Genomic DNA, 19,212 nt, shown 5'->3' on the forward strand with positions numbered 1-19,212 from the left:
TAGTATCTTCTGCACAAAATCCAATATTAAAATGTCAGGATGCATGTATTGATTACCTTAAAATTTGTTTGAAAGGCATTGAATATTAGGGGGAATAATTTGTATTTGCCATTTTCAGGCGAATCTATAATGCTGTGACCTGACACCTGTTACGGATGGTAGGTTTACATACTGTCGTTTAAAAAAGAGATTTCAGCTTTAATATTTGATCATTTATCTGGCTATACCAGATATTTTACATCACAGATTTCAGATAAACAGTATCACAAGTTAATATTAGCTCAAGTCAAGAGCTACTTTTCTACAAAAATATATTGTGAGTCTTTAATCTGGGGCTATTATTTGACTACACAGACCCTTAAAAGGAACGCGGGTATGCCTTGAAATCAGGAAAGACAAAATTGCAGGCGTCATTGTAAATAAGTGATTTCATTTGTATCTGTTTATTTCATTGCATACTGAGTTAACTTCATAAAATAAAGATATTATTACACATGTTACAGGCATCCATTAAAAAGATACATTGGTAAATCAGTCCTGTTTGCAATTAACATAGTACAACTTTTTCTTTCCCGAATCTATCACAAGATATTGATATTGTCTTTATTAAATATAATTAGCTAAATATTTCTCCTGTTTATAATCATGCTGCCTTGGAGTTGAGTTATCACTGTATCTTTGAGTTGACCTATAATATTGATCTTAGGAGTTGAACTAATACAATCATGTCTTGGAGTTGAACTATTGCCTTCATATCTTGGAGCTGAACTATTACTATAATCATATCTTGGAGTTGAACTGTTGTTATTTTATCTTGAAGTTGAATATATCTTGGAGTTGAACTATTACTATCATATCTTGGAGTTGAACTGTCGTTAATTTATCTTGGAGTTGAATATATCTTAGAGTTGAACTATTGCCTTCATATCTTGGAGCTGAACTATTACAATCATATCTTGGAGTTGAATATATCTTGGAGTTGAACTATTACCATCATATCTTGGAGTTGAACTATTGCCTTCATATCTTGGAGCTGAACTATTACAATCATGTCTTGGAGTTGAACTGTTGTTAATTTATCTTGGAGTTGAACTATTACCATATCTTGGAGTTGAACTGTTATCATTCAGAGTTAAACTACTATCATCATATATTGCAGTTGACCTACTACCATCTTACTTTGGAGTAAAATATTTACAAAGATCTTATAGTTTGTGTCTTAAGTAATGCTGATTAATATATGAGTTGAGTTGTCACAATTTCATGTTTATACACTGACAAATTATAATTCAGATTTGAACTTAAAACTGTTAGCTTTTTGTTATGATAATCTCGTGTAAGTTATGTTCATAATATGTTGACATTTTGGAAGTGAATTATATAGAAAAACTAGCAAATATAACCCAAGCCCTATTTACTGAATTTCATTTTTGAAGCGAGAAACAACATTGATAAAAAATATTCCTTTTCAAAGTTGAAGAGGTTACCATCACATTTTTTAATTGAACTTGCAGTAATCTTGACACTGCATTACAGTGTATAAATATATTACTTTTTTCTGCTGCATCAAAGACATAAGTTGAACTTGTTCTGACCTATTTTGCAAAATTGTCAATGAAAGCTTGAAGTGAGTTACACAATTATAATACCTTGGGAGTTTAATTGTCAAAAATGCAGGAATGTCTTGGAAAGATACGTATGACCTTACAGTAAATCAGATATATTATGCAACATTTTTGATGCCTGGTAGTTTATAATAGATGCGGTATATTACCTAATTGATGATATGTAGTTTATGCCAGATGAAGGCTTAATTTTACAAATGTAAATAAACATCGAAAAGGATTAGCGGTACAAAAATGAAATAATTGACCATTTGATTAGGTATGTTCATGGATTTCATTAGGATGTAGACTTACTTTATGTTAAGAATACATAAACGTTGCAATGGTGTTTTCATTTATTAGTGCAGCCGATTTTAACCAAGCTGCTGAATGCCCTCCGACCAGGGCAAGGGGTCGACAATGTGTCCCACGTTGCCTTATGTTTCTGATAACAGTGAAAGACGGAAAAACTGTTCTGATATTCAAACTCAAGATCTAAATGAGATTCTGTTTGCTGGCAGCCACCTTTACTGTGCAATGTCCTCAATAAATCCAGGTTTGGAATTAACAGATCCGGTCAGTTTGCCAGAACGTATTTTATACAAAGGAACAAGAATATTTATTAGGCACAAAGAATTATTCTCTGGGTTTTTAAATGAAAATCCACTTGCAGATGGGCAGAATTACCATACCCTTGAAGGTGCTTTTTTAAAAGCATGTACTGTTAAAAACAATTTCGTTATAGTGTTTAATGGTGTTTCATTAGGTGTAAGTTATGATGGTGTCCAATTTTACATATTTGATAGCCATTCTCGAAATAGACAAGGCATGAGCTGTCCAGATGGAAAGTGTGTTCTAGGTGTTGTTCCTACTCTGTTTGAGTTGTGCTCTTTCTTTCGAAGCTTATCACTGTCTCTAGGGCAATTTTCTGATGATATACAGTTTGACTTGCATTCATTTATATTTACAAAAAGGTACAGGTGTACTGCCTTTGAGGTACAAATTCTTAGTGATAGAGAGGGGTTCCTAGTTAAAGATATAAGGAGGAAAACCCTAGCAGAACCATCAATAAGCCAGTCGGAAAAGCGAAAAATTCAGGACTTGACAAAAGGGAAGTCCTTGAGAAATTTTGTTGATGACAGGCACGTTGCAGAAGCATTTGGTGTAAATACACATGTTACTGAAGATTCTTTTGATACAGCCTTTGATCAGCATTATTTAGTTGAAAGTTCAGGTGTATGTGATGATGTCGTTGTGACTCAACTTTTTGAGAAACTTGTGTCTTTCGGTCCAGATTTTGTTTGTTCTTGTTGTACGCGAACCTTTTTTAAGCATTCAGTGAAAAATGTTAAGCGTGTGCCAGAAGAAAAGCAAACATTGCTGTCAAGATTTTTGACTGGAGTTAAAAGTGTGGAAAATACTGAATGGATTTGCAAAAGTTGTTCAGAATATGTTCGTGTTGGGAAGACCCCAAAGTTCTGGGTAAACAATGGCATTAAGTTTCCAGTAAGGCCAAAGCAGCTTGAGCTTTCAAACCTAGAAGAGAGATTAGTTTTCCCAAGGTTACCATTTATTCAGCTACGTGAGATGCCCAGGGGCGGCCAAATCAATCTCAAAGGCAATATAGTAAATGTACCTGCTGATGTAAGTGGTACTATAAAATCACTGCCAAGGATGATATAAGCAAGTGAAACAATAATGTTGAAATTAAAGCGCAAGCTTTCATATAAAAACCATGTTGCTTTTGAAAATATAAGACCAAACAAAGTGTTTGAAGCAGCCAAATGGTTAGTTGATAACAGTACATTGTTTCCAAATGAGGGTATAAGTATCAATGAAACATGGCTAGAACATCCCCATATTGTTCCAAACATCCAAGATCAGGCTTTGCAAGAATCTGTTTCTAGTGATATGAATTCCAGTGATGACTGGACTGAAAACGACAGTTTTGCAGACAGACCTACAGGAAATCTTGATACTTACTTGCAGTCAATTGATTTCCGAGAATTTAATCAGGTGATTTCTGTTGCGCCTGGTGAAAACAATTCACCAATCAGCCTTTTTCAAGATTTTCATTCTGAAGTTCTTTCTTTTCCTACTATCTTCTGTGGTGTTAGGCGTGTTGAAAACTGTGAGCGCATTGTTCCATTACATTATAGTGATATTTGTAAGTGGGAGCTTCGCAGTGTTGATAGGCGTGTGGCCATGTGTGTTCCAAATATTTTTTTCAAACTTAAAAGGCTACAAATCAAGCAGATAAGGGATAAAGTATTTCTTGCAATAAGAAAGTGTAAGGCAAAGGGAATGACATTCACAGCTGGTGATTTACTTACTCCTGGTTTTGTTGATAAACTGACTATGCAGGATGATGGTTACAGAGTTCTTAGAACACTTCGTGGCTCACCGCCTTACTGGGAGGCTGCCAAAAGAGACGTGTTTGCTATGATTCGCCAACTTGGTATTCCGACATGGTTTTGCTCATTCTCACTACAGAAACGAAATGGAAACCCTTGATGAAATCTCTTGTTAAGCTTGTACATGGGAAAGAAATGTCGAGTAGTGAGTTAAACAACCTTTCTTGGCAAGACAAGTGTTTGTTAATAAAGTCAGACCCAGTAACATGTGCGAGATATTTTGATCATAGGGTACAGATTTTTATAAAACATGTTTTGCAGCATCACTGTCTACCTATTGGTGAAATACTTGACTTTTTCTACCGTGTTGAATTTCAGCAATGTGGGTCTCCACACATACACATGCTCATATGGATAAAAGATGCACCTGTTCATGGCATTTCTTCCGACAAATCAATAGCTGCATTTGTTGATAAATATGTTACATGCTATAAAGATGAAGAAATGCCAACTTTCATTAATTATCAGACACACAGACATGCTAAAACTTGCAGAAAACACGGTGAGGCCATCTGTCGTTTCAGCTTCCCTATTCCCCCAGTGCCAGAAACACTTGTTTTGCATCCATTGGATGAAACCAAAAAAAGATCAGAGCATGCAAACGCCTATGAAAAGATAATAACTTGCCTCAATGAGATGCATCAAATTGAGGACGAAATGTCTTTTCAAGACTTCCTAGTACATCTAGAAATGAGTTATGACTCTTATATTCAAACAATACGTTCCACACTGTCTCGACCAAAGGATTTTTTAAGGCGGTCTGTTTCAGAAAGCAGAGTAAACAATTACAACAGGATTTTGTTGAAGTGTTGGCAAGCAAACATGGATATTCAGTATGTCCTTGATCCTTACTCTTGTGTTTCATACATAGTATCCTATATTTCAAAAGGTCAAAGAGGTCTATCAAATCTACTTCGTGATGCTTGTATTGAAGCTAGAGAATCAGACAATGACATTAGACAGCAAGTGAGAAGAATTGGCAATCAGTTTTTGTCCAGTGTTGAGATAGGTGCCCAAGAAGCTGTTTATCTTGTACTCCAGATGCCGCTTAGAAGGTGTACAAGAAACGTTATATATGTTGACACAAATAGACCAGAACAACATCTTTGATATAACCTATATCTGAACTGAAAGAACTCCCAGCAGGGTCAAAGAACATTGAAATGGATAATGCTTTGAAGAGATACAAGAGGAGGCCAAAGCAACTGGAAAGTCTTTGTTATGCTGATTTTGCCTCATGGTATGACCTGTGTAACAAACAAACATCAAGTAAAAATGTAAGTTCTGATGCAGAGGAAGAATTGCCAGAAATAGAGTATGAACATGATAAGGGTGACGACTTGGAGGATGCAACTGAAGAAGATAACAGAGTGATTAGGTTTGCATGTGGTACAAAAGTAAAAAAAAGAACCAAGCAGAAGGTCATATATAGTCACCTAACTTCTATAAATCATGATAGGGAAGAGCATTTTCGTGAAAAGATCATGTTGTACACTCACTGGCGAGATGATGAAAAAGACTTGATTGATGGCTTTGAAACCTTTGAAGAAAGTTACATGGCAAAACTTGGTGAAGTAAGCGTGAATCGCTCACAGTATGAGAAGAACAGTGAAGGTTTTTATGAAAGCATTCTCACAGACATGGAGCACGAACAGATAGAAATGACCATTCATCCAGAGGCCCAGCATCAAGACATTATTGATAGAGAGGGAAAGCTCTTCTAGACCAGTTGACCTAGGATGTTTTGATCCAGGGGTTGATACAAGTGTACATGAAGACTATGACTTGGGAGAAGATTTGGGCATTAACAGAAGAAGTGTGTGTAATGATGTCTTACCTCACAGTGAAGTTAGTAATGAAAATTATTTGCAAAACATTCGAAATTTAAACAATGAACAGAAGCGCTTTTTCTACCATATCCTTCATAGAGTTAAAAAAAATGCCCTTCCATTTTATACTTTCCTTACCGGTGGTGCAGGATGTGGGAAATCTGTTCCTATTCGTGCAGTTTACCAAGCCCTTCTTAAATACCTTAACCATATGCAGAGTGAAAACCCTAATACTGTTAAACTATTGCTTTGTGCCCCTACTGGAAAAGCTGCCCATAACATTGAAGGAAGCACAATCCACTCTGCCTTTTGCATTCCAGCAAGTCAAGGTTTTCAGTTTAAACCTCTTGATATGCAACAGCTTAACACAATGCGAGTCCGTCTGCATGATTTGAAAGTGGTCATCATTGATGAAATATCTATGGTTGGTCGTGGGATGTTCAACTTTATAAACTTGCGTTTGCAAGAAATAAAAGGTTGTACTAAGCCATTTGGAGGTGTCAGTGTTCTTGCAGTTTGGGATTTGTATCAGTTAAAGCCTGTAATGGACTCGTGGGTCTTTTCCCAAGTGTACAAAACAGCACAACTCCAGAGTATAGGCACAGATTTTTTTGAATTGATAGAAGTTATGAGGCAGAAAGATGACTTAGCTTTTGCTATGCTTTTGAATAGATTACGGGAAGGAAATCATGCTGAAGAAGATTTAGATGTATTGAAAAAGAGAACAGTTGAAAGTTTGGATGTAAACAGAGATAGCATAAAACATTTGCCACATTTGTTCTGTACTAGAGTAGATGCTACATTGTAACTGTCATAACACAGCCATACTTTCAGATATACCTGCTTCTGATGTCATAGAAATTGAGGCAATTGATACGGTTTCTGGTGATTTCAGCGCATCATTGCATAACAAAATTCTCTCTAAAATTCCTCTTGATCCAAATAAAACAATTGGTTTGCAAAAAAAAAACTTGTACTTGGGATAGGCATCGCATGTGAATTGTGTCTGAATATAGATACTGGAGATGGTCTGACCAATGGTGCTTCATGTTTTGTAAGAAAATTTGACTTCAGAGTAGAGAATTCAAGTAGGTGTAGTATTGTATGGGTAGAATTCAATGAAAAGTCCATAGGGAAGAATTGGCGTATGAAATACAACCATTTTTACAGAGAAGGAATAGATTCGGCATGGACACCCATAATTGAAACTTGTCGAAAGTTTAACTTTCGTTTTTACAAAACCTACCTGATAGTACGTCGTCAGTTTCCCATAAACATCTCTGCTGGTAAAACAATCCACAAGGCTCAGGGTTCTACAATTAAAGGTGCTGCTATGCACTTTGGGACTCGAAAGATTGACCATATACACTATGTTGGTTTAAGCAGAGTTACAAGCCTTTCTGGTGTACATATTCTAGAATTGAATTCTGACAAAATGAGTGTTTCTGTAGATGTGAAAATAGAAATGGAAAGTCTTCGAACAGAGAAATTAATTAAAGAAATTTTGCCAAATCTTGGGTGTACTGCGATTGGTGAAACATAAATTTGTTTCCAAAATTGCAGAAGTTTGAGAAAACATATAGAAGACGTTAAGCATGAGTATAACCTTTTGTGCGCAGATGTAATAGGTTTTGTGGAAACAAGACTTTCAGGCATTTTACCAAGCGAGTACGAAATGGATGGGTTCAGTGTCTTGTGTTCTGATCTTGAACAAGCTGCGCATGGAATTACTGTTTATTACAGGGAAGCATTATGGTTCAACATTACGAAATTAAAACATACTTTGGAATAGAAATTATACTTATATATCTTATGGAAGATATTGTCATCGGTTTTGTGTACTGCCCTCCAAAATGTGCAACTATCAGAAATTACACAAATTTCTTGGCAGCTGTTGCGTCTGACATTTCAGAAAAGGATAAGCTTATTTTGATGGGCGACTTCAATTTCGAGTTCTCAGAAAATTCAGATATCCCGCAGCTTTTTTTGACAAATTAGGTGTTTCTCAGCTTATTCGGTCAGTGACCACAGACTATGGCTCCTGCCTTGATCACATATATACAAACTTGTCCTGTCGGTGTTTGCGTAAGTTTGGGACTTTAGAGTCCTACTACTCTGACCACAAACCTTTGTACTTATGTGTGAACAAGCTGGATTCAGCTTAGTTCTAGCTGGCATTTTTGAGATGGATTTTTTATTCACTGTGATACGGCCTTTTATGTTGATTTACTGTAAACTTTAACTCCTTTGTGCAGTTATAAACTATACACATTATATATACTAGTAGTGGTATTTAGACAGTCAGCTGTTTGTGGAGCAATTTGTATGAGTGAAGTGAATTATCCATGGAAGAGATTTTCCTCTAAAATATCTGGGCTAGTTTTTGTTAATCATTGTCAAACTTATAGTAAATCCTTATCATGCTGCACACGATTGATTCTGCCTTTGCCACCAGTGTAGGTCATCATCAGCCGCAGCACTGATATCTCAGTACCCACTTATGGAAATAGAATGGAACATCATACACTTGCACACTGTCATAATGTGACATGCATTGCACAAGTTTCATAACTCTACTTTGCATTTTTACAAAATTATGCCCTTTTTTTCGACTAAACAGTTTTTGGTTAAGTTTTTATAAGTAATTAAGCTGGTATCTCAGTACCCACTAACGAGAATGGATTGTAACTTAACACACTTTTTCACTGTGTCATGATCTGACATTTAATGCACAGGTGACATACCTCTACTTTGCATATTTAATTAGGGATATAAACTAGCTATTTTTATTTAGGGGCACAGATTGTAAAAAGTAAATGTTTAAGAATATGGTATATGGGCATTTTCTCCAACAAGCTTCAAACCAAAAGTAACCACTAATGGAAATGGTTTGAAACTTTACACAATTGTCCATTGTCATATAAACTGATACGCATTTTACAGGTCCCAAAACCCTGTTTTGCAATTTTACTCCCTGTTGAATAGTGAAGTGTTGCTGTCCTCCAACACCTCTTGTTAAGATCTGAATTCAATTATAAGGTGCATGTGGGAGTTTTATAGGAAAAAGCATGAAATTCTAAGAAATGAAGTTGTTTATTGTAATGATATTTTGTATGTGAATATTTATTATATGTAGTTGTCATTTAGCTTCTTCACTGAGTTCAGCATATATATTATGCTCTTGTTTTTCAGATGGCTAACATCAGCTCTATGTTTAAGGAAAGGGCAGCAGGGCCTTATAGCAAGCCTTTCAAGGCGAAGGAATTGGCTATTAAGGAAGCTGATGAATACAAAAGCAAAGATGGCTCATCAAAGACATCACTAACTAGTGTTGTTAGTGATGGGGAGACATTAGCACGGGTCGTATGCTATGACCCAACTAAATATCCTAAGTTTAAGGTGAGTAGCGTCCTGGAGCAATTTCTAGCTGTTGTTGTCATTAAATTGTGTTCCTTTGCTATCATCAAGTTTTCTGGTCCTTCGGGATAATTGATTTCAACTCATTTGGATTTGAAAATTGAATACTGCTAAAGCCAGTGCTAGGGGACGCTGGCAGTGTTTCATTTTCCATTACTGCTCATGAACAGACTCAATCAAACCGAGTCTGCAGTTTTCACTTTTTGCATTGTTCTCATGCTTCCGATGGATCTACTTTCCAGTCCATATAAGCAGTGAACAAATTAGAATACAGTACAAGTGTTGCATAAGCGAGAGGAAAGGACACTCTAAACGGATGTTGGATATAAATCTTTGATGAACCAACTGTCAAAATTTGCTATTATTTTGCATTATTTGCCTCCGAAGTTTCCTGTTACAGGTCTAATTTACGGAATTCTGTGTTTTAAGTTTCTGTTATTTGACCAGTATATTTTCACTTCAGTTCTTTGTGTAAAGAAAATTTTTGTTGAAAACGCCATAAATTGTTGTTTTCGTTTCAGGTTGGGACGACTCTCTTATTTAGGGAGATTATCAGGAGGAATGGGGTTGTGCCTGTGATTGTAGTGACGAGAGTTAGTAAAGTTTTGATACCTGCGCCGATAGATGTCAGCAGAGTGATGTTGATATTGAACCCGCCTCCAGCGGAGAGGGTCCCCATATCTACTGCCTTGGGGTCGCCTCCATCGAAGAAATCAAGTGTGGAGGGCAAGATCATTCAGGTATACAACTTTTTCTTGATTGATTTATTTGAAAAGTCTTTTTATTGGTTGTTTTTAAAAAATAACAGTAAATTCATAATAATTAGGGATATAAATTAGCTCAGTAGCCCATGGCCGCTAGATTTTGGGCTGGGCCCCTAAATAAAAATAACTAGTTTATATCCCAGAGAGTAATTTTTATTACAAAAAAGTGAAAATAAAATTATTGTAAAACTTTTATAAGTTACATTTTATGTTGTTTTGTAAGTTATGCTGTATGTTATGGAACAAATGCTATGGTTTGCCTAGATGCTACGCCATCAAATGCTACAGATATTTCTGATATTAGTAAACTAAATCTTTTTCGTTAATGTAATGGCAAACAGTTAATCTGGAGGAAGTGCACTCTATTTTTAAAAAGGCAAGAGTCAGTTACATAAATCCTTGAATATTTTTTGAACAACTGTTATGCAGGAGGATGTGCCAAGAACTGCTGTAGTCAGAGGAGATGACGTTAAGATAAAGACGAATACAGTGGAAGACACGTCTGGGAAGGCAAAAGTTTCACTATGGAGGACAGCCGCAGACACAACGGCCAGGCCTGGGGATTATGTCCTTATAACTGATGTTGTTATAAACAACTATTACAACAACTTGACACTGACAACAACAGGCAACTCGAAAGTTGAGGTATGTGCTTTTTGTTGGAAATCGTTTTGAATGCTCTCCGTCTGTCTGTCCCAAAGTCTGGGTCCTACAATTACTTAAAATGTATTCAAGCAAACAAATGAACTGGGTATGTGAACAGAGGGCTATATGTTGACTATGCACATACATGACTTCGGTTTGTAGGTCAATGTCACTATTGAAGATCTGACAAGTTTAAATTGGTTTGCTACGTATCTTTTATAAAAAATCCTTTAAGTATTATCTTAGTGCTTAGCACAAAGGTTCGTCATGATAAGACAATGTGACAACACATAATCTGTTAAAAGGTCAATGTCGGTATATTGATGCTCTTAAAGCATAACTCCTCTATTTGTATTCATTTTTGACAAAAAAAAAATTCCAACCTACCTACCTTAATTTTATTTGAGCATGTTACCGGAAACAAGATTTTTTTTTAGGCCTTAATATATTATAATTTTTGCAACATTTCATTCTCTATTTTCAGCCTTGTGATGCCCCAGTTGTTAAAAGGACTGTATGTGTGGAGGCGGTTGGTGTCGAGGATGGGATAGCAGAACTATTCACTGGTGAAGATGATACTTTGAGAGTATCTGCTGAACTTCTACAGCAGTCATTGAGTGAAGAAGAGCCAGTTGATATTGAGATGTTAACTGTAAATGGTCCTGTCACATTCGTTGTGACATCGAAAGGAAATGAACTTGTGACAGTTGAAAAAGCTTAAAGTTCTGCCAGAGATTTCCCTTGTGTGACCCTCCGCTCTCAGATGTATTTTTAGCTCGACTATACAAAGTATGGAGAGCAGCTGATGGAGAGCTATCCTACTCGACCTGGCATCGGCGTCCTTCCGTTCCGCACTTTGGTTAAAGTTTTGATGCACTTTCTCTTTATCTTTGTTATTACTTGATGGATTTACTTAGACTTAAAATAGTTGTTCCTCATCATCACCCACATCATATGGCACAAGGGCCTTAAATCTGGCACCAATATTTCATGCATTATCCTTCTTTTTTACTTAGAATTAAAGTTTTGGTGCACTTTCACTTTATCTCAATTATTACTAAGTGGATTTGAATCAAACTTAAAATAATTGTTCAACCTTATCACCCACATCATATGACACAAGGTCCATAACTCAGGCACCAATTTTTCATGAATTATGCCCCTTTTACTTAGAATTAAAGGTTAGTTTTGATGCAGTTCACTACATCTCAAGTTATTACAAAATGGATTTGATTCAACATGACAAAAGGTGCATCACTGTTGCATCAATATTTCATGAATTATGTCCCCCTTTTTGCTAAAAATTTACTTAATATTTACTGTTTTGATACACTTGATCCTTATCTCTCTTATTACTTAATACTTTTGACACAGACTCGAGCTATTATCCGATATTACATCCAAGTTGGAGTCATTAAACACTCTAGTGACAGCTCCAGCTTTGTCAGATGTGCCCAGTTTCACTATCCAGCATCAAAATAGTCGAAAAGTCAAATACCTTTGAAGTAAGTTTACTTAAAATACCTTTGTTTGAAAATAATTGGGTGCTGACATATACAGCAAGATTGATATTATTGTTAAGTTTGTATTTAATGTTTTTGTGTAGTGCTGTTATCATATTCCCCTCCCCACATGCATATCTCACAGTCTCGTCAAACCTCACATGGTTGTTAATAACTTGTTATTCAGCATGTGAAGAAGTGCACATAATGTCTTAAATTGGGAATTCATAGGAGTTCTGGTCCTTGGTTTTGTAAAAAAATACATGTGCTTAAAAATGTGTGTTACATACATTACCAAAAAAAGAATTTGCTGTAAAGGTAAAATAATGGATGATTGTGATATAATATGTTTGTGCACATGATGTTCTGTTTGGGGTTTCACTCGGTCAGAGTTATGACCCATGACTAAAGTTATAAAATACATAGTGCTTAAGTTTGTTGTAGTTGTGATAAAATTCATTTTGCCTAGAGTCATGAAATTTCGGTGACAGGGAGATGGGCACTAGTGTCCTGTAGACATGCATTTAGTTTCACTTAAATTAAAGGGGAGATAAAGTTTTTTTTAACTGTAACTTTTGTTTTGTGTTATATATGGTAATGTGAACTTAAATCTGTTTTGAAAATTAAGTTACCTTAAAATTTGATATTTGTGATTTTTGAAGAGTATACAAGAGTTATTTTATGCTTACAAATCAGGCGGTTTTTACATGCTTCAGTGATTTTTCAAAATTTAAAATTGCAAAATGTCAAATATATTTTTCGCTGGTAACAAACTGAACAAAGGGGTCAATTTACTGAAAATGTGAAATAAAAAGAATCCTTGCTTGTTTTACATGCAAGATAAAAATCTTTTTCAATAATCAACACCATTGTTTTGCATTTTCACTTGTGATTATGCAATACTTGAAAATATTGCAACTTGTGTTCACTTGTGAAAGATTTAAATCTTTCACTGAAACAAATATCTTATTTGTACTTACTGTTTTAATGTACCTGTTCAGTTATATTTAGTGTCCATGTATATAATTTGTAGCCTTATTTAGAATTTTTGGGGTAGCAAATAGTCATTTGCTATGTTTTTTAATCATATATTTGTAAACCATGACAATGTAATTTAAAGGAAATTGGGAGTACCTTACTTGAAGTATTTCACAACATTCAATATTTGTTGCCAGCACTTATTTAAGCTTGTATTAGATTCGGAATATCATATTAAAAGCATGAATAGTTGCAGGTTACTTCAAATTCTTAGTCTTATTTAGAATTTTTTGGGTAGCAAAGTAGTCATTTCATTTGTTTTTATTTATACGCCTGAAAGGATGTATTATGTTACACCCCCGGTGTCAATCCCTCTGCCAGTCTGTTCGCAATTTCGTGTCCGCTTTGTAACTTTTAATCCTTTGAAGGGTTTTAAAGAAACTTGGCGCAAATGTTCACTGTACAGAGAGGACATGCAGAGCGCATTTTTTGGATGTCTCACTTCAAGGTCAAGGTCACACTTAGGGGTCAAAGGTCATACCAGTTTTTTCCCTGTTTGCTCTGTAAATTTTGAACAGCTTGAAGGATTTTAAAGAAACTTGGCACAAATGATTACCACATTAAGACAACATGCAGAGCACATGATTCAAATAACTAGCATCAAGGTCATCTTAGGGATCTAAGGTCATACATGACTTGGCTTTGTGTATACTGCTCTGCATTGCAGGGTTCTTGTTCTTATTTGGCAGATCCCTTATTTGTTCACTTACAATAAAAAAATGAATTACTTCCCTTTTATGTTACTATAAATAGCTTTTTTGAAACTTTTTATATTTAGCTGTAGGGAAAAACCGAGACTACTTTTCTGTGGTACAACATGAATGGTGCCTCCAACTTCTAGGTGTATTTTGACTTACCTGTACCTGGTAAGGATTTTTTTTTAATTTCTCCCTTTGTTTTCATGTCCTTTGGGCCTCAAAAGTAAAGTTCTTTAAATTTTGCTCCCATCCTCTAATGTAACGTTTTTGGTGTATATTGCCCCCGGAGCTATTGTTTAATGTTATATTTGTAAACCATGACAATGTAATTAGAAGGAAATGTCTTTGTTTTAACAAGCAACTGTTACTGCATGACATATTATTATGAATGGATCTTTACTGGTTATGGAGATTTTTATTTCATGCATAATTACTTGTCAGTCATGGTTTTCTGATAGTTTTTTATGCATTTATTTTTGTACAGAAGGATTTCAAGTGACTTAACTGATTAGGGTTATAGGAAAACTTGTAAAAAAGGAATCATTCAAAGATATGCATCTCGCTGTGTGCAGTCTGCATCAGAATAGGTTGAGTTGCTATTGTTACCATAAGTAATATGTCTGGAGTGTGTAAACTCAGTATTTTCAGGTGTCTATCTAGCCTTAATCAGAAAGTCAGCTTTTAAATCATCAGTTCTAGTCAAAATGTAATTATGTTTTTGAAAGTGTTAGATTTGTGCAGGGATGTCCATATTCAGTTTCTTTCAATAATGAAGTTGGTTAACTTTTCAATCTGCAGAACAGCTGACCACTAAATTGAACTACATGTGCTGCATTTAGTTCTTAGTTCACTAGTTGACATTTTACCTCTTCACCACTAATACTAATACTGGTGTAATTGCACCCTCTCATGGGGTTCAATTGTAACTTAACACACACATTTACTGTGTTTAATTGTGTTACTTGCACAGGTTACATAGCTTTAAAGCCCGTTTTTTGATTGGCAATTTTTTATTAAGTTTTTGTGTATAACTGATATATCATAAGAATGCCTTTTTTTGGACTATCATATTCAGTAAGTTAACAATGCTGTTAATGAAAAATAACTTTCCTTTGACAACTTTTGCTGTTCTTAGTTGTGATCTTTTCTTAAACTAAAAATATGATTGTACTTTCAGTAACCTATGAACAAAAGAATGGATTTACTTAACAATATCGTCCTGATTTTCCTGAATCTGCCGTACGACCTGTAGTTCTAATGGTCTAGTGCTATTTAAGTTTCTTGGTAGAGTAGCTCCCCAAATTCACTAAGACCTGATGATTTTTCCATGAGATTGACACAATATGTATGTTCTTATTTTGTATTCCATGAATTTATTTTGCTGCTAAATGTGACTTGAACTGAAACCACAAAATTATTTTGTTTTGGACATGTTGGAACTGTACTTTTACATGCCACATATGCGTTGTCTAGTATGCATAATATTGTATTGTTTCTCACATATTTTATATGCATAATAATTGTTTCAAATGATCTCTTATTATTGTTTTAAATGATCTCACTGTCTAAAATGAAATCATTTTATTTTATTAAATATGTAGTTTTTCAAAATGCTTTGTTATTCTACTCTCCCAGATGTTTGATACCCCAAAGGTTTTTTTTTTGGTAAACAGAATCGCATTTCTGAAAACTTTAACAACATAATTATCAGCTCGACTGTTCATGGATAAGTAGATTTGTTGGACTCAAAAAGTATTTTAATTCAGTGTTGTGTTCTCAGGTCCATCTGAATCATTGAGTCCATTCTTGAATTCAACACTAAGTAATAAAGTTCTGTTTATGCCGGTGCTAGTTGATGGGGGGTAGGTGTTGCACATATTACGCAATCCAATTTATATTTGGCATGAATGTCATCCTCAGTGAGACAAAATGTCTTGCGCAAACCACAGGTTCCTATCTCAATATGACTTAAAAACAGCTGAAATGCACCGCCCCATCAGTACTCTCAGTGCTTTGATTCTATACGTATTCTATCATGCTTTGACTTAACTACCGAGATATTAACTACTAAATGTACATGAAGTAACACTAACTTTCGTATTATTAATACCGAAGTATTAAAACCGAAGCCACATATGAGTTCAGGACAGAGATAAGGATAAATCTTATGAACTTTATGAAACAAAGTCCTTGGTCTTAGCGCCATAAACAAAATAGCAATTCCTTTGATAAAAAGTTTAATTCCATTTGTCTTTATTAGTTTGACTGAATAAAGAAAAATGGCTTATTTCTGTTAATACGGTTATGCAATTGCAGTAGTGTAGGTTCTTTCAAAATCTAAAAGATACTTTATAGTTACTGTAGTTATACACACATTCGTCAAAAATATGAGCCACTTAATCGATATGACATTAGCGAGTCATTTTGCTGTATAGTCTTTTAATTTCCTTTCAAGGTCGTGTGTTCATGTGGACTACTTGCCTGATGTTGCTAAAGGAATACAGAAGAGTGCGGAGCTCAATGACACAAGAAAGGCACTCGAGAATGTTCTGACGAGAATAAAACAGAAACAAGAAACAAAGAGAAGTAAACTGACGACACTTCATCATGAAAAAGAGAAGTTATTTGAAGAAATAGAGAACTTCAAGAATGAGCTTATCAAGAAGATCGAAAAGCTTGCAGAAACTTCGAAGCAACAAATATCATCTAAGTATGAAGATATAAGAAAAGACGTACAGTCCGCTTTAGACACGCTTGGTACTGCTACTTCAACAACAAAGAAAAATCTGCAGAAACTTTCCAGCACAAATGAATCCCAGTTGTTTACGAATGTTAAAACAAGCAAGGTATCGATCAAAAATTGTGAAACACTTTTGAGAGAGCTAACAACAGGAAAGGCAACTGAAGAGTTGAAATTTGTATTGAATAGCGAAATGAAAGAAAACCTAACTAGCATGGGCTTTTTAGTTACTGCTGAAAATGTCAAAGAATACAAAGCCATCTTACATGGAACGTTCAAGATAAATCCGACGCACTGTGAAATTACAGGTATATGTACCATGGATGATGGGACATACGTAATTGCTAATTATACAAATTCAGAACTGAAGAGACTGAACGGAAGCTTCGCTGTTGAAGATCATATTCAGGTTGGTGGAACTCCGTATTCAGTATGCAGAGTAGGACCAAAAGAAATTGCCACATTTCTTAATGGTATGAATAAAATACAGTTTGTATCGTTTGGACAACGTATGGAACTGAAAACAGGGTTTTATGTCGGCAGTTCAGCAATCGGGGTTTCCTATGATGCAACGCAAGATTCATTGTTTGTTTGTCACAGTAATCAAGTTCCTATTTACACGAAGTCTGGAGTGCTGTTGAGAACATACGAAAAGCACGACAATGGTGATAAGTTGTTGATGTCAGCTAGACAATTAGGTTAAATGTATCCAATCGATCTATGTTCGTCACCGATGAAAATGGAAAATTAACCGCCTTGTCAAAAGACGGTAAGGTCATTTGGATATTCAGTGATTCTGAATTGAGACGGCCTTGGGGAGTGTGTGTCTTGCTGGGTGATATTATCTTAGCGAGTGGGATAGGTTCAAACAACGTATTACAGATTGACAAAGATGGCAGGAAAATTGGAGAGTTGTTGGGAGCTTCAGAGAAATTTAAACATCCGTATGCTTTAGCTTTTGACAGACAAAGCTCCAGACTGATAACATGGAGTAATTCAAATGAAATACACGTGTACACGTTATCTAGAAAATAAGTACTTTAGTACTTACAGGAAATTACAGTAGTATGTAGCATGAGTTTGCTTTTGTTTTGTTGTAATTTTATGTATCTATTTGCATATATATACAGGTAATAAAATATCGTTAAATCAAACAAAACTGGTATTAATGTTTGGTGAAGTTTTATGTGTAGATTGTAATTTATTTTAATTTCTCAGCATCAGAATAATTTAGCCATGTTATTGTTTAAAAGGTAATAAATTTTCGGTTACATGTATTTCATTTTTACGACTGTGCTTCCTATTCTAACGCTTTGACTGTGATTTGGTGTTATACAAGAATTGGTATTGTATATAAAAATAAACTAAAATATATAACTTCATTTTTTATTTACTAATCACCTGAAGTTGTCTCCTTCATGATATTAATTAACCTCCTTCAAGAATTTAATAAACGTTTTAAACAGGAGTTGTAAAGTATAATATGTTGCGACCTGATAGTAATTAGTTAATATCATTTGATGCTCAAACCAGTTTAACATGTAAGGCACACAAAAGTTAGACAAATATATACATGTACCGAACAATATCTCCAATTACATCTGAACTTTCTTTATCAAATACCTTTATCCGCACTTTCCTTTGAAATGGCCAAATCCTCTTTGGATTACTAAAAGTATAAGTTCTAACCAAGATTTCTGTTTTGTCCCTTGAAATGGCCAAATCCACTTTAGATCACTAATAGAATAAATTCTAACACAGGCTTCTGTTTTACGATAGATTGTCGATAAGTATGGTAGCTGATTTAGAAAATTTCATTATGTCGCGCTGAAGTGCGCACGGCTTTTATAGCACATTCTGTCAACCTGACGCACGCGCCAACGCGCCAAAACGAAATTTTGAAAGTTTTGTGTGTGGTTTTGTCGCGTTGGAGCGCGCGCCAAAACAACATAAAAATCATTCAATATTTTGTAATGGCGCGATATGGCGCGCGCGCAAGGATGACAGCACGAAATGTGCTACATAAACCGCGCGCAAACCAACGCGACAAAACGAAATGCACTAAATCAGCCACCATAGATAACCGTCAAGTATATACAAACAGTCTGTGTAATAAAGAAATCACAATTTTGACACAATGTCAGAAATAAGTGCTTTACTGAAACGTAAATATTTTCAAAATAAATATACTGGACAAAACAGCTGACCCGCCATTAGTTCTTTTGCCAGTAGCTTAAAAATTACTGAACGTACAATTTTGAAATTTAGTCTACGCTTAGAACAATATGTTATCATATAAATTCGCTCATTTTACGACTTCAATCCATCTTTAAAAAGTCACAAAATACACTAAAACATATAGAATTTACAAACTAGCGAAAAGCATTATGAGGGAAGAAAATGACAACACAAACAGAATAATGGTATTGTGATGTCCTGTCGTAAAAGAACTTTTAATATGTGTGTAAAATTTAAAGATTTCCAAGTAAAAAAATAAAATCTACACTTGCTTATTTCTATAAATTGTACATATTCATTTTCTAAAATCGCATCTTTCGTGT

General features: G+C 35.0%; 1 protein-coding gene across 1 annotated transcript in view; it reads left to right on the top strand.

Moving 5' to 3' along the window:
• LOC123537747 (uncharacterized) overlaps positions 1-17,923 on the top strand; it is a 52,604-nt gene extending 34,681 nt beyond the window's left edge. Inside the window, exon 2 of the mRNA XM_053530391.1 lies at positions 16,367-17,923. Coding sequence (XP_053386366.1) covers positions 16,367-17,354 — 988 coding nt within the window. The 3' untranslated portion in view covers positions 17,355-17,923. The remainder of the gene's footprint in view (positions 1-16,366) is intronic.
• Positions 17,924-19,212: the final 1,289 nt, after the last annotated feature.

This window comes from Mercenaria mercenaria, chromosome 18, assembly GCF_021730395.1.
Source record: "Mercenaria mercenaria strain notata chromosome 18, MADL_Memer_1, whole genome shotgun sequence".
Lineage (NCBI taxonomy): Eukaryota > Metazoa > Mollusca > Bivalvia > Venerida > Veneridae > Mercenaria > Mercenaria mercenaria.